At 46.0% G+C, this 26,284-nt stretch overlaps 1 protein-coding gene across 2 annotated transcripts in view; it reads left to right on the plus strand.

The window, feature by feature from the left end:
- The window catches only part of grik3 (glutamate ionotropic receptor kainate type subunit 3), a 70,581-nt gene extending 44,627 nt beyond the window's left edge, over nucleotides 1-25,954 (plus strand). Inside the window, exons 7-16 of one of the 2 annotated variants that reach the window (XM_057045176.1) lie at nucleotides 1,097-1,240; nucleotides 2,866-2,973; nucleotides 4,974-5,087; nucleotides 7,629-7,832; nucleotides 12,039-12,262; nucleotides 15,840-15,958; nucleotides 19,347-19,564; nucleotides 21,442-21,667; nucleotides 21,797-22,047; nucleotides 23,238-25,954. In XM_057045176.1, the coding sequence (XP_056901156.1) occupies nucleotides 1,097-1,240; nucleotides 2,866-2,973; nucleotides 4,974-5,087; nucleotides 7,629-7,832; nucleotides 12,039-12,262; nucleotides 15,840-15,958; nucleotides 19,347-19,564; nucleotides 21,442-21,667; nucleotides 21,797-22,047; nucleotides 23,238-23,432 (1,803 nt within the window). In that variant the 3' untranslated portion in view covers nucleotides 23,433-25,954. The remainder of the gene's footprint in view (nucleotides 1-1,096; nucleotides 1,241-2,865; nucleotides 2,974-4,973; nucleotides 5,088-7,628; nucleotides 7,833-12,038; nucleotides 12,263-15,839; nucleotides 15,959-19,346; nucleotides 19,565-21,441; nucleotides 21,668-21,796; nucleotides 22,048-23,237) is intronic. The other variant, XM_057045177.1, reaches the window with a different exon arrangement.
- Nucleotides 25,955-26,284: the final 330 nt, after the last annotated feature.

Consider the following 26,284-nt stretch of genomic DNA (forward strand, 5'->3'; position numbering starts at 1 on the left):
CAAAATTCAGCTGAATTTTGTTTTGTTTTCTGAATATTTCTGCAGACACTTTCGCCGACTGAAGTTTGACTCTAATGAGTTAACGTAGAAAAAAATGCCAATTCGTCTTTTTTTCCCCCTGAAGACTCGCTCGGGTGGTGCTTTATGTATATTTGAAACCTAAACCGCCTTCAGGGTGCTAACAGAGGTTCTTCTTCAGCTCCTCTAAGAGATGAGTGGCAAAGCTGCATCTGGAAGGGCTCCTCAAAGTGCAGTGAGAATGGGTCCAGCCTCTTCACACGTGTTGTCAAGGATTGTTGCCATGTTTTCTTCTGGCGTCGCTATTGAGAAGCTCCTCGGTCGAGGACAAAACCCCGATCGCTTTTGCAGTTAGATATTTGAGACGTTTCAATAGCAGGTATAAGAGTAAAGCCAAGCTCCCTTCAGCTGTGAATACAGGGGATTGGCCCATATCTGGATCAGACACTGGCAGGAATGGCACAAATCCTCACTGCTCCTCTGCATTAATCCTGCAGATATACAGTGACAGCCTGGAGAACACTTATTTAGCCCTTCTGCCCCAATTACCCTCAAATGGGCCGGTCACCCTTAGCAACAATCTGCCTGCAATGGATTGTCTATAATGGATAATACAGAGCGGTCTCGGTGCTTCTGGGACAGAGATGCTGGCTCAGTCCATGGGTCCATACGGTCCAAATATGAGCAGGACGACAGCCTCTCTGGGATTAAAGGGACAAAGATAGTCTCAGCAAGAATGTGCCGCAACAGATGGATGTATTTTACCGAGACTCTTGCTGATCTACGCCTCGGTGTCACCTGGTTTCCGCGGCGCTGTGGGCAGCCCAGATACCGAGTGCAAAGCCAATTCAACAAAATAAACGTAAGACAGGAGCTTTTATTGAGTTCTCAGCGCTCCAAAAAAATCTGATCCTCTTCTTACTGACTTAAAAGCAACCGTTCCCACAGAAGATGAGCAGGTCTCGAGGGCTGGCCTTAAAACAGGTCCTGAGGCTCGACGCACGTCTCACTTTGAAGCTGGTGTCGCGTCCGTCTCCTTCCAGGCATCAGCTGAAGTAACGTTCACCCCTTATTCCAGACAGATGCAGCTCTGACCTACGACGCCGTCCACATTGTGTCCGTGTCCTACCAGCACGCTCCGCAGATGACCGTGAACTCGCTGCAGTGTCACCGCCACAAACCCTGGAGGTTTGGAGGACGCTTCATGAGCTTCATCAAAGAGGTGACGGGAGAACATTTTCCTGCGGGACTTCATGTATTGATAATCTACAGGACGTTGTCGGAGAGTGGGCCGTGACATCATCTGGGAGAACAGATTTACCCAAGAAATCAATCACTTCCACGCAGAAATCCAACTCCCCATGATAGACGCGCCTAAACGTCTCTGTGTTTCCAGACAGAGCCCATATGTATAATAATAATGGACTCTGGTAGAAAAGAAGCTAAGTTTGAGTCTGAAGCAGAATCTGGCAGAAGTTACTCTGATTTTTATCAGCTACGTTAAGGAAAGTTCTAAAAGAAATTAATTAGTTATTGTAACTGTGGCTTCAAAGAGCTCGGCGGTTCAGACAGATGAGCGATGCAGATTCTTTAACTTCTGAGATCTTGATAAATGAGAAAGATAGCCCAGTGGCGCGCTGACGGAGGTCCTGGACATCATTTCCAAATGGTTTTAATGGCGATCCAGCCACGTGGGATGTGAGGGGTCAGTGAGGCTGCGCCTGTGTAATTTATTAGAAAAGAGCTCAAGTGTAATTCAAATCATACGTGTTTTGAATATAAACGGTGAAAAAGATAATTGGAGTGAAAGTATTCGGCTTCTCTACTAAATCACCATAAATGCTGTGGAGAATCTGCTCACCAGGTTGGCTGGAATTACAAAACTGGAGCGAAATTTCTTGATATAATATTTCTTGTTCGTGCTGCTGGTGTTCAACCACCTGTCAGGAATCTAGTTTTCACCTCAGCTTAATTTGCAGAAGTGCTTCAATTTTCTGATTTACCATTCAAATTTATAAAGGCAGAATCCTCCCCATCTATTCAGAATAAATGATTACAGATGATCAGGAGGAAGGGCAGCATACGAGATATATGTAATAATTCAGCATATTACAGCATGTGAGAGGCAAAATGTAGCAGGACTGTATTGTAGCATTAGTAGATAAACACTTCAAAAGCTCCTCTGTTGGTTCTTTTAGATGTTTTATTGATTCAATTAAATTTTTCTGAGAGTAAAAACTAAAATGTTAAAAAATCTAAAGAGAGAATTTAAAAAAACACACTTCATTTACGTTGGAGGGCGTCCGACATGTTGCGAAGGTCAAATCGGCCTTTTGGATGTGACGCATTGGAGGCGTTTATGTCGCTACGTCTGCCCCCTGGGGCCAGGTGGGATGAGGCAGGTGGGGGGGGGGGGGGGGGGGGGGGGGGGTGTTGGTGGTGGGGGAGGGTTGCTTGGAAGAAGGAGAGCACCGCAAATTTGTCCTTGACGCTTCCTCCGGCTCCCAACGAAATTCTGGCAGGACTGGACGCTGGTGGGGTGACAGAGCCACGGATTTAGGGACAAAGGTTAGAGGAAGCTGGTATGACGCACACCTCCAAAATAAAACCCCTGAATTTAGGTCGACGAGGCCACGAAGGGAGATGTACAATTAAAAAAATGTTTCACTTGTTCAGACTGTGAATATACATCCAGTGGACTTATTTTGAGTGTAACTCTCGTTGAGCCTGGCTCAAGGTTTCCTCCTGTTAAAAGCCAGTCCACTCTGCGATTGTATCGTGTGCGATATCAATAAAACCGGAGCGACTAAAGGTGCTTGGGCGTTTGCGGCCTGCCTTGTCTTTCAGTCACACTGGGACGGGCTGACGGGGAGGCTCTCGTTCAACAAGACCACCGGCCTGCGCACGGACTTCGACCTGGACATCATCAGTCTGAAGGAGGACGGCCTGGAGAAGGTGACCTCGTCTGCCGCCTCGCTCCCATCAACAAACGCACGCCCGCCTTAACGGCAAACAGAACTCAGGGATTAAGTTTACGATTCGTCCTCTTTATTCGGAATGGATAACGCAGATCTGACAGTATCATTTACCTCCTAACAAGGAAGCAAATTGGCTGTTTAAGCATAAGCATAAGTTAGTGGATCATAAAGCAAATTGGATTAGGGTACACATTAGGACGTTAATTGCAGCCTCTTGTAATGATAATTTGAGGTGATGCCCAAAATGCGGTTTGGTGGTAATGAGCTGTATAAACATGTTTCACTAGAACGAGAAAAACAGAAGAGAGAAGGAAAAGGTTGGTAATGTAGAACTTACTTTATTGTACTACATGGCAACGTAGCCCCTGGGCTATTACAGCTTTTCTCTTACCAGCGGGCTTTCATACATTATGAATACATCAAATATGGATAAGTCCCATTATGACTTCCTCAAGTACTCCCTAAAGGCTTGACGCTCTACTGTATAATAGCCGGGGCTTTTCAGCTCGTAACCCTTCTGTTCAAAAATAGAGCCCTTTGAAATGCCTTGCCCTCTTCCTTTCACCGCCATTTCGTTCTGCATGTGATCAATTAATTTCAAGCACGCTCATCTTGCGAAAGTATTTGATGCCACATTAGCGCGCCGTCGTTGCTGACAAATCCTACATGCCCGAGCGTGTTAGCGCTGATCCGGATTGTTGGAGGGGTTATTTTTTATGCCTTTATTATTGCCCCTTTTTTCTCGTATATCCGTGGAATCGGCTTTAACAGTTTGAGAATGTTAAGATGGAGACTTTCCTCAACTAATCCTGCGTAATTGAATATTAGCCCAAGTTGTAGCCCTGCTGTAATTATTAGAAGGCCGTTGGAAGTGCCGATTTCACTCAAGGTCGGCACACTTGGGAGGCTAAGCTACATGCAATGCTCACTGTTGCGGGAGGAAAACACCTTAAGGATGAAGGTTATTGCTTTGGATGTTCAACGAGTTGATGCAATTGTGAAAAGGTCTGATTGAAAAGAGTTTTTAGAGCTGCAAGCACGCGCCGATATTTTAAATCTCTCCGCTGGAATCCTCTTTAGTTGTGTGACAAGGTGTAACTAATGTGCTTTTCCAATAAGAGTCTTTGCCTATCTCTGGATTAAGCCAGGAGGACACGAGGAGTAGTTTCTCATGCCTTTGTGCGAGGGTGGTATGAGTTTTAAAGGGTCCACCTCGAGCACACCAACCCCTGCGAATATTAGAAGCTTTCCCTGCTGTAATGAAGAAAGCAAGAGGGCTGCGAGGAGGATTTTGGTGGAGCGCTCCACAGGCAAACACAGATCATTACCGTCAGCCACAGGACGATTTGTGCTAATGATATGTTCCAGAGTTCCCTCTTTTTTCTCTTCCCCTCCTGTTTTTTTTTCCTTCTTTGCCTGAGGGCTCTGTGCATGTATTTATTTGTTCAAATCTCCTGGTGTATCACAATGAGACAGCAGAGCAGACGTACTTTCACAATAGAATCCACCTCCCAACCTCAAGCTGCATTCGTATCAGCTGTAGCCTGTTGGCAGTAATTGCAGATTTGAATTGTTCTTTTGTTGTTTGGGAAATAATTACATGGAATATGTGTTTGAGGAGAATATGATGTAGAATTTTAGATAATTTGTGTTTACTTTGGGCGTCGGCGCGTTCGGTTTCTTTGATTCGAGCGTCGGAAGTTGGTTTATGTGCATTTTCACTGCAGGAAACTCAAATAGATCCTCCAGATTGCATCTGGCCTTGCTGGCTTGTGGTGTGAAAAAGAGTTCATGGAAAATCTGGAGGATAGGAAAACATCTGTTTGCTTAAATTTAATGTTCTGATGGCGCGAACATTGTTGAGCAGCTCATTATCCCAGAGCTTCATCGTCATCTCCTGTGGCACTAGCTTCCCCATCAGAGGTAGGGCAGAACCTCCTGGCACACGTGGGAACATTTGGGTTTTATCTTCCTCAGGTGGGGAAATGGAGTGCATCTGGAGGTCTCAACATCACCGAGGCGCCAAAGCGGAAAGGGATGAACATCACTGATTCTTTGGCTAACCGATCCCTCGTCATCTCCACCATCCTGGTAGGTCCGCTGTGCAGCTAAACGGCATTTATTGTTCCTTTTACATCCACTGCGACTGAAGATGTGCAGCGACAGTACAGCTGCCCCTGCATCCACACCTCTGGGTGTAGCGAACAGCATTAAGTTAGCATGTACCATATAACCAATCAATTATATTGAGATTTAATAACAATGGGGTCCGTTTTAGAGTCTGTCCCACATAAACACCAGAGCACAAATGTAAGGAATGAAACAGTCAGATCGTTGGTAATGTGACGTGCGGCATTCACAACGCTTCAGGCTAACTCGCTAATGTATTTCTCTCGCTGTGTGGAGCTTCCACATTAGCGTAAAGGCTAATGTCTGAGGTTCCTATTCTTTTGTTCATTAGTGCGAGATCGCCCTGCATAAACACAACTGAAACTGATTACAATGTTCCTCACACTCAACTTCCTGTTTGTGTTTGCTTCTGAAACTGATCAATCGGATCGTCATCGTCGAGTATAAAACTATTTACCTGATAGAGTGGTTGTTAAGTTGCTAAGTTCAGACGGGATAACTCCAACCCATTCAGAAGCAGCAATGGCATATCCAGAGGGATCATTTTGACATGCAAATAGCAAACAGGAGGAAAAAAACAGTTGTCATATCAGTTTTCTGCTCCCACAGTGCTGTGATTTCTTTACAGGGGTTAAACTGAAGTGCCGGTGTGAGTATTTCCACATCCAAATTTCCCTGAATAGATATCGTACCGCGATAAACACTATCATTATGCTTGTATTTGACAGCAAAATTGTATTTGTGACAAGGGAGGTCAAGGAAATGCATAATTAATGTCCATCAGAAGTGCCCTATGTTAATTATTATGGACATAAAGGACGTGTGGACTGGATGCTACGTCGGGACGTGATCGGGGCGCCAACGACGTGTTGTTCATCCAGATCTTTTTTTTTTTTTACCCTTTTCTTCAATTTTTAAGTCATTCCAAATGTCGCTGGATTCCTGGAATACTTGCAAAACCTCTAGTTGATGTCATCTCTTTAAAGTAATTTACTTTTTTTAAAGTTTCAAATTTAATAACAGTCAGCTATCAGCATCATGTGATAGCGCATGGAGCCGATCGCAGTGACGCGTGACTAAGACATCTGACAGCCTTACAGTGATAACTTTGTCAAAGAGATTAGGCCGCTTAATGTGTTTTCCCTCTTCCATTAATTGTTTGCACTCCATTGCTTATGATGTGGCTGTGAGAGCCCACCTCCCTCCTCTGTCTCTTCTGCACCCCCCTCCCTGCTGAGACTCTGAGGTCTGAAATGGTGGGAAAGGAAAAAAAAAAAAGCCCAAAACGGATTTGAGAGCAAACCTTGGGGAATAGCAAGAAAGGCTAGAAACAGATGGTAATGACTTTTCCCATAACGTGCAAACTTTTTGATCAACTTAATTGGACAACTTGTGCAAAGTTTGTGGCTATTTGTGCGCTCAGCCCCTAAATGCATTGTCGCCGAGCGTTCGTATTGTGTTATTTATTTCAGAGCCCGTCAGAAACGGAGTTTTCTCGCTATTAAGCAGGGTTTTTTCAGACTTTTTGGTGCCTCCGCCCACATTCCAGCAGCATTTAACGCAATGTCAGAGCCACCTCCAGCCTCATCTACTCTTCATCCCCCCTCCCTGAGCAAAACTCCCGTCTGAAGGCATAAATATTGCTGCGGCTGCCTTTATTCCCATCTATTTACTTAGCGCCACACACGCTGGAGTTGACTGAATAAACCACAGACAAGAAGAGGTCACCTTCGCTGGAGAATCAATTACCGCATTTGTAAATTATACAACTTGCTATTGGAGGCAATAAATTGCATTACAGCCCAGCCTAAATGGACCGACGGGGCTTTAAAATGCGGCGCGGGAGTCGGTTTCACAGGGACGTGGACGCGGGAGGTAAATAAAGGAAAGCTTTGCCTTCGCCGCCGTCTCGACGGGCGTCGTAGCCGTCGCCTCGTCTCCCAGGTCGGTGTCAACTGGCTGAGACCACATCGTGGACGGGTTTCCTGAGCAAGTCAAATCATGAGCAGCCAGCCGGGATATTACAGGGTAATCAAAAGTGTCGGCTGCCTGACCATAAAAACATCAGACCAGAGGCTCGCCTGTATAGGTCAAAGCCCAGTGTGTGTGTGTGTGTGTGTGTGTGTGTGTGTGTGTGTGTGTGTGTGTGATGGAGGACCACGGGAAGGAAGATTGATTGTCTGAACAGTCTTTCTTCCTGCGTGTTACCAAAAGCCTGGCCACATTTGCCCTTCCCCGCCCCTTTACTCGCCGCGCCTGGCTTCTGCGCCCTCAGGTCTCCTCTCGTTAATACATCGATGTAAGGAAAGGCCTCCGCCTTCGTTCACACTTTAGCACGTTCCCGTATCCGCTCGCCGGGCTCACTCTGCTGTCAATGTCAGTTTAACGCAACGGCGAGTCATCGGCTCGAGTCGCTTTGCTCCAATTAGCTGCTTGTGCTGAAACAAATTGAAGCAGCTGACCTCACCATTGGTCTCCTTTTGATCGTTTGGGTCCGTGCAGGAGGAGCCATACGTCATGCTTAAGAAGTCTGACAAGGCGCTGGTCGGGAACGACCGTTTTGAGGGGTTTTGCATCGACTTGCTCAAAGAGCTGGCCGGCATCCTGGGCTTCACCTACGAAATCCGCCTGGTGCCTGATGGGAAATATGGCTCCCAGGACGAGAAGGGCCAGTGGAACGGCATCATCAGGGAACTCATAGAACACGTAAGTTATCGGTTGATTACGGTTCGGTCAGTGTTCGGGTGCTTTATTCAATCTTTACTGCGCGGTAGTTTTCTCAGAAATGATCCACGCGTTCTCATTTCCTGCCATAAATATGATTCCATGTGTAGCAGATGCCAACAGCCTGTTAGCTTAGTTTAACATATGACAGGCAACAGATGGGGAATGAAGAGACTGCTGCTCCCAGCCATGAAACCAGCGTGGGGATGTTCCCATGCAATGTCATCTTTTTTAGAATATTGTGGCACTTTGACATGTTACAGGCACGGTTAAACTTGCAAAATAATTTAAAAAAAATCCATACAACCAAAGGTTGCCTTTGGTGTGTCAAGAATGAAGCGACGCAGCTATACATCTCATTTAAACAAGAAGAAGAAGAAGAAGAAGACGGTACGGGAACAGGGCGTCCGCTGAGCAGACAGCCACATAGTGATGATTGAGCACGAGTCAGGAGGAGCCTGCAAAGCTGTCAGTTACATTTATGGCACAATTATGTCAAGGTTGCCCAAAAGTTACAAGCGAGCCGACGCCGTTCGGGGAGACAAACCGCTTCCTGCGGCGAGATAGATCAGGCCGGACGCGGAGACGCTCCGGTCGCCATCTCTGCGGTGAGCGATCGCAGCTGTCCGCGTCCCACTCGGAGCCCCGGCGTCCGCGGAAACGCCTCGCATTGAGAAGATTGTGGCAATTCCCTCTTGGCATTTCCTAAGTGTCCCTGTCTGGACTCTGTCTTTGTCCTTAGCCCTTCTGGGTCAGCACTGTACTCAGCTGCAAACTTGTAATAGCTTAAGTGGCATTTGGTGCAGAGAACAGTGCGGCAGGAGTCGGCGGCTGGGTGCTGAAAGGGTCGGAAGAGGTGAGCCGCCAATGCAGCCATTTATTCCTCCATCCAGGCTTTTCTGGAAGATCGGCGTTAATGACAATTACCTTGAGGGGAACAAATGGATTACTTAAGGCGGGGAATGCTGGCAGCGAGTGGAGCCGCGTGACTCTGCGGCGAAGCGGCAGCACCGGGGGCCTTCCTTCCGGGCGGCCCCGGTCTGTTTATCAATCACGGGGATTAAATAAAAGGTTGTTTTAAAGGAGGCTGTAGGTTTACATTTCAAAGATGTAGAATCTGGTGAATTTAACCCAGGCGCACCCTCGCCCACTACTGAACAGGGAATTTCATCCTCTAACCAGAGCCGTCCGGTTAGCCTCCAACTGTTTTTGTCCATAGGTTTTCCTATACACGACGCGATTTCTGCAACATCTGTATGTAAAGACCATCTGGAAGTGTTTAATAAAAGCAGTCACACCTCAGGTTTTCAAATCAGGAAGCACTGGAAAGGTGCTAGTTCGAGATTATTCGATCCTAGCTGAGATTTTTGATGTAATCAAAATAGGAAATTGTCAGTTGAGAATCTGGGCTCATTTTTAGTACATTAGTCTGACGTTTGTTGGCCGTTTATTTGTTTCTAATGCGGCAACCATGAGTTACCGTTCCAGAACACAATAACTCATTGGTATATTAACAGATAAGACAACCCTTTAATCATCTCGCATGGAGAAATTATGCATAAACAGAGCGAGGTGTATATATCTGACTTGTATAGTGTTAGATAAACACCAATGCACCCCCCTAATGAAGGAGACACTCCAGCACTGACGAGTGCAGCCGTTTGTGGAGTGTTCAAAGTTCACGACGGTGCCACGGGGCTCCGCTGGGAAGGTGCTAAACATGGCTGAAATACTCGATTAGCTCTCAATAGGTTATCGCTGTAAATGATAATAGCATGTTTAGCACATCATTGCTTGTGTCGCGGTGATGAACGTTTGCTCTCTGCTGAAGCCAACCCACATCATTTCTATACTGGAGGGTTCTTCTTCTACTGTACATTTCCAGCTAAATACACCTATATTCTAATTTGGATCGCATCATTTGAAGATTTTTCAATTTCAAGTTTTTTTTTGGAAGATGTGTGACTGTAAGAGAGTCGACAAGTTTGATTTTGATGCGACGTGACGGGCGGGGAGGAGGGGAGGGCGGCTGACCCACAGCTTCAAGGCCGAGAGGTCAAGTGCCTCAACAGCAAACATGCCCGTCTTGCCTGTCAGAGACCTCTTGAGGAAATCGCAGTCACGGGCTCAACACGCCGTGAATCCACAATGTTCTAATCATGTTCCAGAAGCTTCACGTTAAGGCCCTTGTTTATCGGGCCAATGAGCTGTTGTTGTTTACGAGTGCCACAGAAGTCACTCCCACAACATCCTTCTGGCATCTGGCCTAAACGTCCGAGCCGCAACACGCGGCTATTATAGAATTTAAAGTTTTAGCACGACCCCAGTTTGCAACATTGCTCCCTGTAAATAGACGTGGAGGAACAGAAGCTGGCGTTGGTAAATAAAGACGGCGTCTTCTGATGTTCGCCCAGTGGATTCTCTTCTCGGAGCCTGACAGGCTGTCGTCAGGTGAGGCCGTCTGCAGCGGGAACGCCACAAAGCTCGCCATCTGCACACCCAGATAACAGGGAAGCATGTGGCACACAGTGGGCACTATCAGGTAATCTCGCCTGTGCCCAGTTCCTGTAGCAAAGCAGCCTGCAGAACAAGGACATGCTGCATGTATATTAGCCCACCGTGGAGGCGTCTGCAATCACAAGCTGCTTGATCTTCCGGCTGAGTGGCAGGCTGGTTCAAAGCTGCAGTTGGCAGCAGAGAACAGAGGGAGCGTCTGGGAAGTAGAAATTTGAGGAGTTTAGGGGGGGCGGCAGAGGCACCGCAGGGTTCTTCACCCTGCCGTCTCCTCGGGGGACACCTTGCTGGAACGACCTCGCGCCGACCTTTGTTTACGGCCCGGGCGGGTGTTCCCGCGTGACCGAAGAGACGGAAAAACACAAAAGCGAGAAACAGGGAAAGGTTGTGATACGAGGCGATTCAAAAGGGACCGCGCCCCGGCTGCTTCATGGAGCTCCGTCTCTTTGCAGCTTATTGAGATTTTCTGTATTTTTAAAAACATTTGATTCCAATCATTAGTTTTACCGACTCCTTATAATGTCAAAAACATGAGATCTGATTTTAAGTAGGAAAAACAGCCTTGTAGCTGTAAAGATACCCTGCTGCATTTCATTATATGCTAGCAAGAAAGGAGGAAAAAAGCTATCCAAGCATGAACCAGCTGCTGCTTTCATTAACCTCCTGTCCAGCCTGTGTTCAGGGGAGTTGGGCTGTGGGGGCCGCAGGAATAAATGTTAACCTTCTGGATGTGCTGTCTTGTGGATGTATGTGGTAATAACTGACCGCAATGTATAGATCTTTATCTCCAGCATAGAATTGTCAGTTCCCACAGTTCATTCTAGTAACCTTAGAGAATGTCAGACTAATCTACCCCATTTTGTTAGGTTTCACGTTTCTGCTAGTGGATGCTATAGCTAACAGGACATGTCAGCTGTGTGGGACGATGTGCATGGAATCAGTTAGCAGCCCCCAGGCCAGCATACTCTAAAGCTAATATAGAAATCTTTCTTCTCTCTCTTGAAGAACGTCATTGGTTTGACTTATGTCTTCTTACTGGTTGGTGGACGTGTCGGACAATGTCCCTGTCCATTAGCCTAAACTGTCCACTGGGTACCTGTCAGTGATTTGAGCTAAAAAGTGCTTATTACTCTTTCTTGATATTAGTGTTTTTGGTTTTTCTTCCTTTTAAATGAGTGAGTAGTCCATGTCATGGCCCTGCTCTCTGTCTTTTTTCCCTTTTAAACGATTTATTGGCTCCGGATGTTTTTTCTGGTATAATCCTGAATCAAGGGGGCTTTCATCAGACACACACTGGGACATTCCCAGCATGCACAGCAACAGAGGGCCTTTACATTAGCGTCATGCTTTCTCAACTACTGACAGTGAAATAAATTTCAAATTTCTACTTTTTGCATCTGTCACCGCGCTCGGCGTATCAGCGTTGCAACCGTCAAACCTGGTTTATTGTTTCAGTTTGCTATTTCCTCTTTTAATTAGCACCATGGGTCGATTTGTTGCTAACTTTGTGAGTGCCATTAGCCATATCGATAGTTTAGACACATAATATCACTAGTTTTTTGTTTTCTTATTAATTTCAGTATTTATGCCAACAATAAACAATAACATATGACATCATTCACTCCCTGTAAAAGTCTTGTTCCATCATATCTGTGTTTTGTTTTGTTTTCCCAGAGAGCAGACTTGGCAGTGGCTCCTCTCACCATCACCTACATGCGGGAAAAGGCCATCGACTTCACCAAACCCTTCATGAACACCGGCATCAGCATCCTGTACCGCAAACCCAATGCCACCAAAAACGGCTTCTTCTCCTTCCTGAACCCCATGACTCCTGACATCTGGGTCTACATCCTGCTGGCCTACCTGGGAGTGAGCTGCGTCCTGTTCGTCATCGCCAGGTAAGTTATTTCCCTTTCCGCCCCGTCGTTATACAAGCACCCTTTGGCTCCACGGTCATTTACACCAATGGCACCATTCTTAAGGGGGAGGGAAGCAAAATAATAATAAAAAAATAAAAACAACCTCAAGCTGAGTTGAAGTCGCTGTCATTTTAAGTGTGCAACTTCTCCTTTCCTCTGTCATTTATTTCAAATTGGTCAGAGAACACAGTTTTTAAATAATAAAATATTGGCTGAGGCAAATAATAATGCAAATCTGCAAGAACCACAACACACACCTGATGTGTATTTATAAATGGTAAGCTGAATTCACATGGAAGATTCATCATTCCAAATAATAAGTCATGAAATGATCCCACATAATGATTTGATTGCCTGAGAAGTGTCTCACTTGTGGGTTTTTTCTGGTGATGAATGTGATGAACATCCTGCAGGCACCATTTTTCAGGGTTTTTTTTCCTCATTGCGGCTTCTCATGCAAATTGGTGCTTGAGGAAGTTCTCCAAAAAGCCCATTTTTGGAGAGTTCGGGGGCTGGAGAGCAAACAGCTGCACTCTTCTGTCTTCATTTGGTGCCGTTGTGAGACCCGTGAAATCAGCTCAAATTGTCGCGTCTTGTCTTTTTCGGGTCGGCCAGGTTGCTAAAGTCGTGGCGTGCGCAGTGAAGGATCCTTCACTGCATTCAGGCCTTTCGAAAACTGGAGATATGGAGGCACTCTGGCATTTTTAGCAGAAACTAGACGTCTTGTCTTAATTACAGCTGGGTTATTTGTGTATAGGTGCCTTTCAGTTGGGGCACGTCGCTCAGCGTCTCAGGTTTCACTCTGCTGCTGATGGGGACATTTTCTATTAAGTCAAGATTTAAAGTTTCGCTGTAGCTTTGACTTTTTGATGAAGTGAAATGAAGGCTGAAGGATGGCGTCCCCAGACGAGCCACGGCAGCAGCTGCCTACATGCTGTCGTGTTTTACTGCTGGATAAAAGAAATATTTGCTTATAAAGTAAGCGAGGATCACGTCTCTACTCTGCCACGTCAGCTCACGGCCTCCCCGTACATAAAAGTCACAATTCTTATTCCATAACTTCTATAGTAAAATATAGTTTCTCTAATGCGTCCCCGAGTCTTTTAATTTTTACCTGCATAATAGTCAAAGTGTGTTTGGTTCATCTTGAATATGGACGCCAAGTACCGTAATTTCTGGACTACAGAGCGCACCTAATTAAAAGCAGCATAATGTAATTTTAGAAAGAAAATCAATTTTGTACTTATACAAGCCGCACCGGATTATAAGCTGCAGGTATCCCACATAGTAATATATAGTAATAAATCGAAAACATTCAGTACCTGTATATGTTTTTATTACCGTAAGAGACCAGTCACTGATGAGTGACAGACAGGTAAGAAACAACAGCCACTCTTTTCACTTGTATGTTTATACAGAGACATTAAATCCAAATTTTATCACGTCAGGATTTTTTAACTTTTCTTTTAATTTAATCCGCTTAGCAACATAAACAAATATATTGTACCGGTAAATGCTTTTTTTTTTTTCTAACGGTGTCTGTAATGCAGCTACCTTGAAATATACAGTACGTTTGTATCAGCTACACACAAATTACGTTGTTTATGCTTTTTTACTCAAACAATGAACAATCTAAAACTCCCCGATGGCCCACCTCTAAAATCTTCTATTTTCATGGCGGTGGCGATTGCTTTTGCCTTCCTCTGATTTGTACAGCGGAAACATCGCAGCCGCCTGCTCTCTGTGTGTTCACCCAGTCTTCCAGAACGTTCTCAAGTTCGGGCCACCTGCGATGTTTATGTCTAAAAGCTTTTGTCGTCTTTTTGCTTTGGATCAGGTCTTCAGGCGGGCGTCTCCACCTTCTCGCCATTGATTACCGTAATGTTTGCCAAGATTACGCGCGGCAGCTCGATTTCCTTCTTCAACCGCCAGAGTGATCGCTTTTAACTTAAAAGTCGCATCATATGCTTTTCTTCTAGTATTTTCCTTGTTGATGAGGGTTAGTAAAAATGACTGATTCACAATAGTTGTGATAGTGCACCACGAAAAAAAAACATAAATAAGCCGCACCGTAGAATAAGCCGCAGTGTTTAAAGTGTAGAAAAAAGTAGTGTTTTATAGTCCGGAAATTACGGTAAATGTAAAATTATGGTAAATTTCAGTTTGCCTTTTTATGTTGTAAACTTTGAATGTAAGCTCCGATTTCCTATAAGACTATAATATGATATTAAGCTATTGTAGCTCACTGTGGTAGCAGTCTTAGCTTCACATGACAGCAACAGTAAACGCCTGCTAAAGCCATCCCGACACCTCTGAAAAGCTGCCATTAAATGCAGCGCAGCCGTGAGTACATTACAGCAAGTGCAACGAGACGCAAACTGACACCTTATTAATCTCTCAAACATAAGTTATCACTATTTCCTGGCAGGAAATCGAGGTACAGAAAGCAGCATAGCTTCCTCCCTGCTAGCTGCTCCTAATGAGAATCCACAGCTACCGAATCAGCCAATCAGAGTGTCGACGGGGGTGTCAGTCACGTATGAATGAGCCAGAACTTTACTAAAACGACGCTGGAGAAGCAGGTTTTTCTTTCCCGAGCAGTAATCTGGCAGCAGAGAGCGATGCACATGTCTAAAAATGTCACCTTACATTGTGTATTTCCAAGTTAAATGATGATAACCGGGAAGACGGCCGGATTTTTGCGTTGCCCTGGTTACAGGAAGGGTCCAAAAGCTGTTATTGTTCCCGTCATCTCACCTTTTTCTTGAACTTGATTGAGAGATAACAGGACTGCATGATTCAGCACATCTAGATGGTTCGAGCGAGCAGAAGCTCTGTGCACTCGGACACAGAGAAGCTAAAGTTGACATGTAAGAAAACACGAACCTGCCAATCAAAACCCACCAGTACCAGACGTCAGAGGGCGGAATTTAGCGAAGAGATACTTCAAAAGCAGCTTCCCGGTTGACTTCCAGGCCTGTTCAGCGCCCTAATTAAAAAAGACCGCTGACATCTGAGGAACTATTTTGTGGCACATAATTAAATTTGAGTGGGTCTGTCTCTGAGACGAATATAAATTTCAGTCTGGGAAAATTAATTTTACCTCCGTGATGGCTCTTGTGAGCTGAGAACATTCACCCCGAATTTAAAACAAACGAACAAACCATGTATGTTGAAGGTAACTCCTCAAACGAAAGAGCAGTTGTCAAGGTTATAAAGCGATTAAGCCAATCACGGAAACCCTGAGAACTAGAAACAGAATGTGTCGCCAGGTAAACGTGCGTCCAAAGATAACCTCAAAGGAAACGCTGCCTGAATCTCCTCCTTTAAGATGTTCCGGGGGCGGGGGAGTTTTAGCCCACGAGGCGCCAGCAGTGACGCTCTGTTACCTCTGCAAATTGAAAATGGCCGCGCAAGCGCCGTCCACGAAGGAGGGAGGACCGCAAGACCGCAGCAGCTCCGAGCCAGGAGAGAACCTAACAAGCCACCGGGCGCTGCTCTCCTACAGCCCTTCTTCTCCTCATTTCTAACCGTTATTCTGCTTCTCGTTCTGCAGGTTCAGCCCGTACGAGTGGTACGACGCCCATCCGTGCAACCCTGGTTCGGATGTGGTGGAGAACAATTTCACCCTCCTCAACAGTTTCTGGTTTGGAGTCGGTTCTTTAATGCAGCAAGGTATATTTCCCGTCAGTCCCAGTAGCACCACGCCTCCCTTCGCCTCCCTGTGTTCTCCCAGCTCCCGCTCTCTGCCTCTTTAACTGACAAGCTCCCCAATTTTCATTCCACGACTTGTTTCGCAAGACGGTTACCTGTCGGGAGCCGCGGAGCTCCGTCTTCCATGACAAAGGAGGGCTGTTGTCACCGAGCTGCTGTTTAAAAAGGCAGGAGTAGGTGCCAGGCACTTGTCAAAGATTGTCAGCCGAGGATGGAAAACATTGCCACATCCGTCTCCCGGAAACAGAGTCGTTGGCCCCGCTCAAGACGTTTCTGATGCGGGGATGAAAAGGGTACATGTCTGACAAATGCCAGCTGTCATCCGCGCTAGGGCTGGCTGGTGCGATGCTGACAGTCGAGTCGCCGCAGACGGGCCGGGCATCTGCTTCTAGCTGTGGGACAAGGACCCCGCTGATGGGCGCGGCCTTGTGTGGCGCTTTAGTTTAAATCAAAAGGACCGAAGCCGTTTCTCCTTGAAGGAAAAAAAAAACGTCCATTTGACTGAAAATGAAACAACAGGACGTTAACGGGTTTACGCACGCTGGGCACTTTTTAAGGGGTTAGATGAATAAATGAGGGAGCGGGAAAACGGCGGAGGAAAAGGACCCTATCGTAATAAAACGCCAAAGCTCCGCGTAACAAGACAAATCAAGGAGGCTCAGGGAGGCTCGGCGGCGGATCTCCTCCCGTAAGGACAGCAAACACGTTCAGCAATTCATTAAGGCCAGACGCTCCGCAGCGCTCGGCCAATTTGCCGGTGCGGGCAGAGGACTGCGAGTGCAGCGGCGACGTGTCAGGAAGGACAGAGAATCCAGCCAAAACGAGCCAGTTAGTTGCCTTTATTATTAAGCTAAACAGGGGAGAATTCCCCATTAAAATTCTCCCCGTGACTCCCACTCGGTGCCCAAACCTCCATTGTTTTGCAAATTCGAAACCCCGAAGCTCCTGCTAATGAGGGTGTGTTCGTGCGAGGTTTGACTTTGTTTTTTTTCCTTTTTCTTGCGAGTCGTCGCCTCGCTTGATTATAAATGTCAGGCGACTTTAAAGTTGCCTGATTATGGCGGAGTGATTAACAAACTGGGTGTTTACTTGTGAGTTTCAGACTGAAAGGGGGCTGCTGCTGGCGTTCCGTAACACACTGTGACACAAGCAGGGAGGTGGCATCGGCAGCCAGATATATTTTGTCTGTGTCGCATCAACAGACGCTCTCCGCTTGTCTGCCAAACACGGTGACAGCAGCTGAGACGGAAGCCATTTCTCTGACACGCTCAAAATGCAAATGGAAGCCTTTGAGGACAACCGAGAACCGTGGGGGTGGTGGGGGGGGGTCCTAGCAGCTTGTCTGTGGGAGGAAGGTGTCGTCGACAACACAAAGGACAAAAAAAATGTAAGGAGGTGCAAAAGCAAACACTTTGTGCCCGTCAGAAGCGTTCCTGGGGGTCTCAGTGCACTTTCCCCACAGCAAACATATGTCTGATCATTCCCCATTAATTTGTCCCCCCCCCGTCTAAAGCGACTTTTGAAGAGACTTCAAAAGTTGGCTTATTCCCAAAGCTCTCGCTTCCACTTTCTCCTTGATTTCCTGAAAAATATGTCTGCTCTTAATAAGAGACTGATTTTTAGGCCAAACGGGCGACATTCAGAGCTCGTTAGATTGTGTCAGAAAGAAGCCGTGGCGGCTTTTTGTCTTCAAGGCTGGAGAGGAGAGTGAATTTGCCACTCGTTCTAATTCATGTCAATACGATAAAGACTTTCATCAGAAACGTCATTATTTAAAAGCTACCACCTGACTGGGAAAGTCAGTAAAACGCTCCACGGAGGAGACGATGCGCCTGAACGCATCCTCACCAGACACGTTGGTCTGGTTATTGTGAGCACCTGAACGCATCCTCACCAGACACGTTGGTCTGGTTATTGTGAGCACCTGAACGCATCCTCACCAGACATGTTGGTCTGGTTATTGTGAGCACCTGAACGCATCCTCACCAGACACGTTGGTCTGGTTATTGTGAGCACCTGAACGCATCCTCACCAGACACGTTGGTCTGGTTATTGTGAGCACCTGAACGCATCCTCACCAGACACGTTGGTCTGGTTATTGTGAGCACCTGAACGCATCCTCACCAGACACGTTGGTCTGGTTATTGTGAGCACCTGAACGCATCCTCACCAGACACGTTGGTCTGGTTATTGTGAGCGAGGAGAAAGTGTTGTAGCTGCATCTCCTGCAGCAGATTGTTGGCAGTAGTTGGTTTCTCGGCACGTTTCAGCATCGCAGATTAACTGCTCAAAGTGAAAAACGTGCACAATTACAAATTAATTTCTTAATTACTGGCCTTTCAGTCAAAATGATGGATGAATTACTTTAACCGTACAGTTTTGTGGGTTTTCCTCTAATATGATTCTGATCTTTTCTCTCTCTTTCATCTATTCGATCACACTCTCTCCAGTGTCAGGGAGCTGGGAATCAACTAATTATATATTATTTGGCGTGATAGCGTGTATTGTGCTGAGCACACATTGACAACATTCATCTGACAGCCGATGTCCTGACATATTCCCGGGGGCCTTACTCTAACCTGTAATCCTTCCTGAAGGACACGGCAGCATAGGACCGACCTTGTTCATGGAGTTGGGACGTGTCGGGGTGGATCGCCGTGTCCTGCTGGCATCAGCATTTTAGGCCAGGTTCAGGAGGGAACGTGTGTGGACGTCCTGAGATCTGAAGGAACTTTGTTCCTGTTCCAACCTGCCAACTTCCAACTGGCCCACTAAGAACCATAATCACAAGATATAATACGCAATAAATGCTCTTATTTTCCTGAAACATCTCCTGTTAGAGTGTTTCAGCTACACTTTTCAGACCATTTCAGAGTGTGAACAGTTGTGAACAGTTCTCTAATTGCAGAATATGAATCAGGCTCTGGACAGGGTGTGCAAATGGGGTGTCTTCTACTTTTGAAGCTCATGATATAGCGCACTGCTAATGACACCGCTGTGAGAGGACTGACTACACATTAAAGCTTTAATTTTACATCGCGACGATGCGTTCAGGTTCCCGTCACCTTGAAAGGAGGCGCATCAATGACAAATGTCGAACCCCGGGGAGCAGGTCAGGCGCGTTGTTTTTGTGAAATCCTAGCTCAGATATTAGCCTAGCCGCCAATCTTGGCTGTGTGAGCGGTTCTCTCACTGGTAGCACCTTGATCAGCACCAGCCAGGCTTCCAAAAGCATTTTCAGACTAATTAACAAAAGTAAAAACAACATTTGCATTTGTCTGATTCAGCGACGGTGTTGGCAGGCTCCTGCTACTCTGGGTAACTCTTTCCTCCCTCTGTGGTGATCCAGGCTCGGAGCTGATGCCCAAAGCCCTGTCGACCAGGATCATCGGTGGGATCTGGTGGTTCTTCACGCTCATCATCATATCGTCTTACACAGCCAATTTAGCCGCTTTCCTCACCGTGGAGAGGATGGACTCGCCGGTGGACTCGGCCGACGACATCGCTAAGCAGACCAAGATTGAGTACGGCGTGGTCAAAGACGGCGCCACCATGACTTTCTTTAAGGTAAATGGAGCACGCGTAATCCATTTTAGATGAAGCAGCCTGTCGAAACGTGCACCAGAACGGATGTCTGCGCGTGTGCTACTTTGTTTTAATAGATATTAATTCCTGCAGCGAGCACATTTGTTTAAGGATTCTCCTCTTCTCTGCGCCGGTCGATGCGTTCCTCCATCACAAGCTCTTCTTCCCAAGCTTTTCGCCTGCAGGCTCTTCAGCTCGGGTTTATTTCATTTTATTTTTGCACGTTGTGCCGCCGCCTCTGTTGCCGTGGCGCCGAATAAACCGGCAAGTCGACAGCAAGAGAACAAAAAGACCCTTCCAGGGCATCGCTACTTGTTACACCCCCAGAAGTTTGCAGCTGAGCTCATAAATGCTGTATGTTGCTGTGTTGAATCTGCTGAATGATGCCTGAGCATTGGACCCCCCCCCCCAGCCCAAAAAAAAGAGTCCCGCTGCTGCATTCAGGATGTGGGTTCTTGTCTCTTGTACAGCACATAACAGAAAACATTCAATCCTGTGCTTTAAAAATAGGAACAACACCGAGTTACTCTCTGTAGGTTCCACACAAGAACATGACAAGACTGAGAAGGAGCTCAGCTCCAGCTGCCGCTCCTCAACCCTTTGATGATAAATCGACCTTGAGTTCGGTTTGTCTGAAGAGCAGTTTGAAGGAAAGTTATTCTAGATGGTTTTGTGTACTTTGATGAACCGCAGGGGTGATAGTGAACTGAGTAATGGAAGGAGACGCAGGTGTTTAATTACCTCATCAGAGTGGCGCGGCTCCCGTGCCCTCTGAACCGCCCCCCGGCTCGCAGAAAGGCCCGATTATGTGGACTCAACGAGGCAGAGAGGCGCTTTAAATGCTGAAGGCAGCTCTGGAAGCGCAGAGAGGCTTTGAAAGCCACGTAATGGCGGTGGAATTGATTCAACATCTTTGCCACTAGAGCTTCTGCCAGAATCACACCTACGTCGCCCCAAAATTGGAGCTCCGTTACCGATCTATCAACCCATTTGGTGCACAGATGCCAAATATATTATCTGTATCTGTCACGCCGCTTCGGGACAAGCTCAAAACTAGCTCCTCCCACAATCTGCCGCACTTTGGACATCAGCAGCCTGATGGTCCAACGGGTGAGAGAGGGTCCGACACCTGTGAACCCTGTAAAAAGCATCTGAACGTGTCCCCTGTGTTTTTACTTCAGCTTTATTTCCAACCTCACAGTTGACACAAACCTACTTTTTAATGAAACACTAACTGTAAAAGCAGAAACATAGTAGAGAAAAAAAGTTCTGTTTTTGTGGCCAGTCTTACCCAGTATTTAAGAGCAGCAGTTAAAAATTCACCTTTACCTTCTGTTGGAAGCAGAAAGAACATTACTGCGAGTGATTTGGGGCCCTGGTGAACTCTTAAAATAAGTCTTTATGGATCATTCCTTAGCTTTCTCTTCAGCGTAGATTAATTTCCTATGTTACCTCATTTTGTAATAATAAAAAATCATTTTGAAAAGATTGGCTTTGGATTGTAACAGAATAGTTTTAACCTATCAGACATTTCTTGATAATTGAGGTTGTCTCTCCCGCAATGAAGGGTTTTCCTATAACAGCGTCGCTCCCGATTCGAAATGGCTGCGAGTCTTCAGACAGTAATTATCCGGGATTAGACACGGCATTAACGTGACCTCCCAATAATACTGCGTGTAATACCAAAAAGCCTGGTGGAAGATGAATGCAAAGGTATTTTGTTGCTTTTCAACACCATTATGAGCATAAATGTGCAGCATAAAACCTGCGACGAGTTAACGTGCGCTCCTAACTTTGGAAAAGTTGCCTAGTTTCGAACCGAGCCTGCATTTTCCGTGCTGCAAACTCTCCCCTTTCAGAAATCCAAGGTTTCTACGTTTGAGAAGATGTGGGCCTTCATGAGCAGCAGGCCGAGCACGTCGCTGGTGAAATCTGTTGAAGATGGCGTTCAGCGGGTGATGCAGTCGAATTACGCCCTCCTCATGGAGTCCTCCACCATCGATTACATCACCAGGCGGAACTGTAACCTGACAAAAGTGGGCGGGCTCATCGACAGCAAAGGCTACGGCATCGGCACGCCACTCGGTAACCACAGAGCTTCCAATATTTACTCCATAATTGGGAATTCTTAAAAAGGGTGGGGCTTTTTATAGTGAAAGTGAAGCGTATTGTGTAAGGATGCTAGCATAAAAACATGCTTTCCGCCCCTTCCAGGGTCTCCATACAGGGACAAAATCAGCATCGCCATCCTCAGCGTCATGGAGGACGGGCGCCTGCACATGCTGAAGGAGAAGTGGTGGAGCGGCAGCAGCTGCTTGGATGAGGAGCGCCGCGAGACGGGCCCCATGGGTATCCAAAACCTGGGTGGTATTTTTATTGTGCTGGCATCCGGCCTGGTGCTGTCGGTGTTCGTGGCGATCGCTGAATTCATCTACAAGCTGAGGAAGACTGCAGAGCGCGAGCAGGTATATGTCCCTAAATATTATTGTATGCATCCCACTGTATGGACGAGGTCAATGGAGCTAATTTAATTAGGGCTCTCTAATGATCAGATTAATTACAGAATATCTAAGGATCAATCAGATTAGTCCCAGTTTAGAAATGTACTTTTACATATCACTCTATACTAATAATAATAATCACAGCCCAAGTTTGAAATCAAATACAGTGGGACCTCTACTTACGAACGTCTCTGCATGCGGAATTTCCAGGTTACGAAACCTCTCAACTGGAAAATATTTCCTCTTGTTACGAAAGAAATTTCAGGATACGAAAGGCAAAAATACGCTAAAGCTGTAATCTAATTGTAACATGTATTTACATGTTTTGATGCATTTTTATGATTTATAAAAAAATTATGTCCGAATTTTTGGGGGCTTGGAACGGATTCGGGCATTTACATGGAAAACGCGTGTCTGCTTACGTAATTTTCAGGTTACGAAACAACTTCCGGAACCAATTAATTTCGTAAGTAGAGGTCCCACTGTAGTGGCTTTTTAAGGGGTTCTTGGATTTAAAGTATGTCAAGATGAGTTATAATTGGATCCTCTTGCTGCAATCTGGAACCCCACCAGTTGGGAGCTTGAGTTCTACAGACGAGACATTGAATTTGATCTTTGCCTCGCGGGTTTAGGTTATTAAATGATTTTAATCTAACGTCATCCTCACAGCAAAGCCAGTGGTAAATGTTTGACACGCCATGCATCGCCTCCGACTCAAGGCTGCGCTCTCATATTCAGTTCAGACGTTTCTTTAAAAGGATTTGCACGTCTTAAAATAATCTCGCGGAGTCCTTGGCCACATTACTGATTTTTACTGGCATTATTGCAAATTAGAGTGAGGGAATAAGTCCATTATTAGTCGCTGAAGATGTCAAAATAGCATTTTTTCCCGTTTTCCTGGCAGAAAGAGAGCAGCTGCATGCTCACTTCTGCTTGCTCCTCTATTACCGACGCAGCGGCAGTAAAGAACCATGTTGGCTGCAGCCGGCGGCTGTGCGAACATGCACGCAAGCAAACGCTCGCTGTGACGCACCATGAATGTTCAGCCCGTCGACACATTCTGCCAGAACAATTTAAAGCTAAGATATTTATCCCGTTCCCCTCTTGTCCCCCTTCCCTCTCTTCTCCTCCCCGCATTCTCCCTTTATGCCCAGAGGTCTTTGTGCAGTGCCATGGTGGACGAGATCAGACTGTCGTTCACCTGCGAGAGGCGGGTGAAGCACAAACCTCAACCTCCAGCTATGGTGAAGACGGATGCGGTGATCAACATGCACGCCTACAACGACCGACGACTCCCGGGAAAGGACAACATGAGCTGCAGCACTGGGATGACTCCCGTGTTTCCATGACAATGTGCTCACCCCAGGCCAAAAGCCTCCTGAGCAACATCTCGGGGGTGGTGCCAGAGACTAGGGACAATGGCATAGACGGGATCACCAGATTCACCATCAACCACAGTGACATGGGGACACTAACAAAACACGGGCACCTGAAAATGGCAGCGTCGGCCACACAGGTATGACGGCATTCATCACTGTGTTCCGGATCACAAACGTCACACAAAAAATAGAAGCCTTTCTGAAATGTTCTGGGGAAACGAATAATCCGTTTCAGGTCTGATGTTTACGTGAGCAAAACGACTAGGGAATACCAACGGAGGGGATTTTTCCGGATTATGTCCACAAACGGCGCAATGCTTTGGCAATAGCGGCAGTAAATGGTAGATGTAGAGGGAGGAAAGGGGAACTGCAGTCACGTCAAAACCAGGATTCAACATCAACCCTCCGTTCAAAGAGAACTCGCCTATATTGTTACACAAGCGATTTCTCATCCGAGCACAGCAAAGACGGCGTCGACTCCACCTCGGGCCATTAAATCATAACGTTTCATTGGATTTTTTTTTTCTTTTCTTAATCATGGAATTTTACACGACTTAACCCAAATCACATTAATTGCCAAAGACCTGACGGTGCAGCAAAACTGTGTGGAACGGACCGGTTCATGCACACTTAGTCCACCACGTCAATAAATTGTAAACCGAAGTTGGGATTAATGGGATTAGGAAGAAATCCGATCAGCCATGCAGGGTAATAGATATCCAAAGTGAATTGTATTTGGCACAATCATCTCACTGTATATTTCTTATCTTTCTGAAAACAAACACTATAATGTAAATAACACAAAGCTGGTTCTTTATAATCCTAGAAGGATAATCAACACGATATCATTTCAAACGTGTGCTTACTTAGCTAAGAAACGCACAAAAAAATGGTCTCACTGGGGGCAACATTGGATCAGGCCTTTAGTTATGAAGTCTAATGTTGACCTTTGAACTTTAGGCCACTTCCGCTGTTGCTGCAACCCCCCCGAAAAGCATTTTCATCTGATTTGGGTGTCATGAAACCGGCTGTGATGAGTAATATTCAAGGATCGCGGAGGTTGTGTCTCCTGTTTGAGTAGCCCCCCCCGGACTGAGACACTTGTTGTGCGCAAACATCCCGAAGGAAGCTGCTTGTGCGCGCTCTGGTTGACTTTTTGGTGCCAGTTGTGTACGTGCACGTCATCGACGCCACGGTCGAGAATGAAGCCGCCGCCGCCGCCTGTGAGCCAAGCGAACAACGAGCCTCTGTGAGGTTTTTCTCTGTCGAAATGCCAGGAAGAAAAAAAACAACAAATAACACCACGATTTAAATAAACCGCATAAAAGTTAGCGTTGGTTTGGTAGAGCTGTTGTGTATAATTGTTTCTGGATTTCCTTCTGCAGAGTAGAGTATGTAGATAAGATATGCAGGAGAAAATGTATTTTGCTAAATTTATATGGTCAGAAATTAATTATGTTTAAAGTGGAATAAATGATAGATGCTTACCTACTTTCTTCACCCAACTTTCACAGCCCGAAACATTGTTTATTTAGTTAAAGAAAATGAATTATATTATGGTATATTCTATCTGCATCCATGGTGGCGATGGCCAGACCAGGGGGGGGCGGGGGTGGGTGGCCACCTTAAATGTGTAAAGAGTAGAGTTTATCTTTCCTAACTGGACCTATACTGCTCTGGAACCAGGGTTCAGAGCTGGTTTAAGCAGGACCGCCGCCGCCACCACGTGGTTCTACTTTAGCTCCTCCCCTCCTCATGTGTACTGTAGCGCCCCATGCAGGTGGTTTTAGACACAGGTTTGTAACGTTCACCTCTGTAACATGTGAAATAAAAAGAAAAAAAAAATCCTTGTAATAAAAGATTTGTTGGGATTTCTACAGGGAGACGGACTGATTCAGTCAGTGCGGTTGCTGAATTTGCTGTATCTTACTTTCCTTTTCTTTATTTCAGTACATAAATCCGTGTGAATAATAAAGGCGTCTCCACAGAACTGTACGAGACGAGAGAAAACAATGGCGAAGCGCGAGCAACGTGACCCGTGTTCTACTAGCAGTTTCGACTTCTTTAGAAAAAGAGCGCCCTTTGATTTATTTATTTATTTTCAGTTGCGCCGTTTGGCAGAAACCGTTTGGAACACAAATCTGTTGGTGCCGACCAGGGTCGTATTGTCTTTTGGGTTGTCTTTTCTCTCTCTCTCTCTCTCTCTCTCTCTCTCGGTGGACATGCAGGATTTCTATGAATATAGTTTTTTGTAAGGTTTTGTAAAAAAATTAAAAAAAATAAAAAGATCCTGTTTTCCTAGTAACTGTATGTGTCAAGAGAACATTAAAATAACTGGCATCAGAGTAAACATGGAACATGGGGGGGTCATGGAACTGTTAAAGCAACGCTATTGAATTATTTTCTTTTTGACACATAATGTGAATAATTCAAATGTACAGTTTGCTGTTTGGGTTATATGAAGTTTTAAATAAAAAAGTATACAAATCACACATTTCCTGCTGAGCTCATGTTTCTGCATCTCCATGACAACCAACCACATTGCGCAACTACGAGTAAATGACGCGTTCATAATGTTGCGCTTGTGCAAATAGCAAAGACGCAGCTGCGATGACCCGGTCCGTCCTAAAACCTTCACGTTTTCTTCTTCCAACACCGATTTGAACCCATTCACACCTGCTCCTTCCACCGGGAGACTCTCCTCACTGCGTGCACGACATTTTGGGGCTCAACCCGACCTCATCTTTAACATCCAGCGCTCATGGCAGCCCCTCAGACCTGCAGTATCTCCAGGATGAGCAGCACAAATGTCCAGTCTCCAC

Source organism: Takifugu flavidus, chromosome 10 (genome assembly GCF_003711565.1).
Source record: "Takifugu flavidus isolate HTHZ2018 chromosome 10, ASM371156v2, whole genome shotgun sequence".
Lineage (NCBI taxonomy): Eukaryota > Metazoa > Chordata > Actinopteri > Tetraodontiformes > Tetraodontidae > Takifugu > Takifugu flavidus.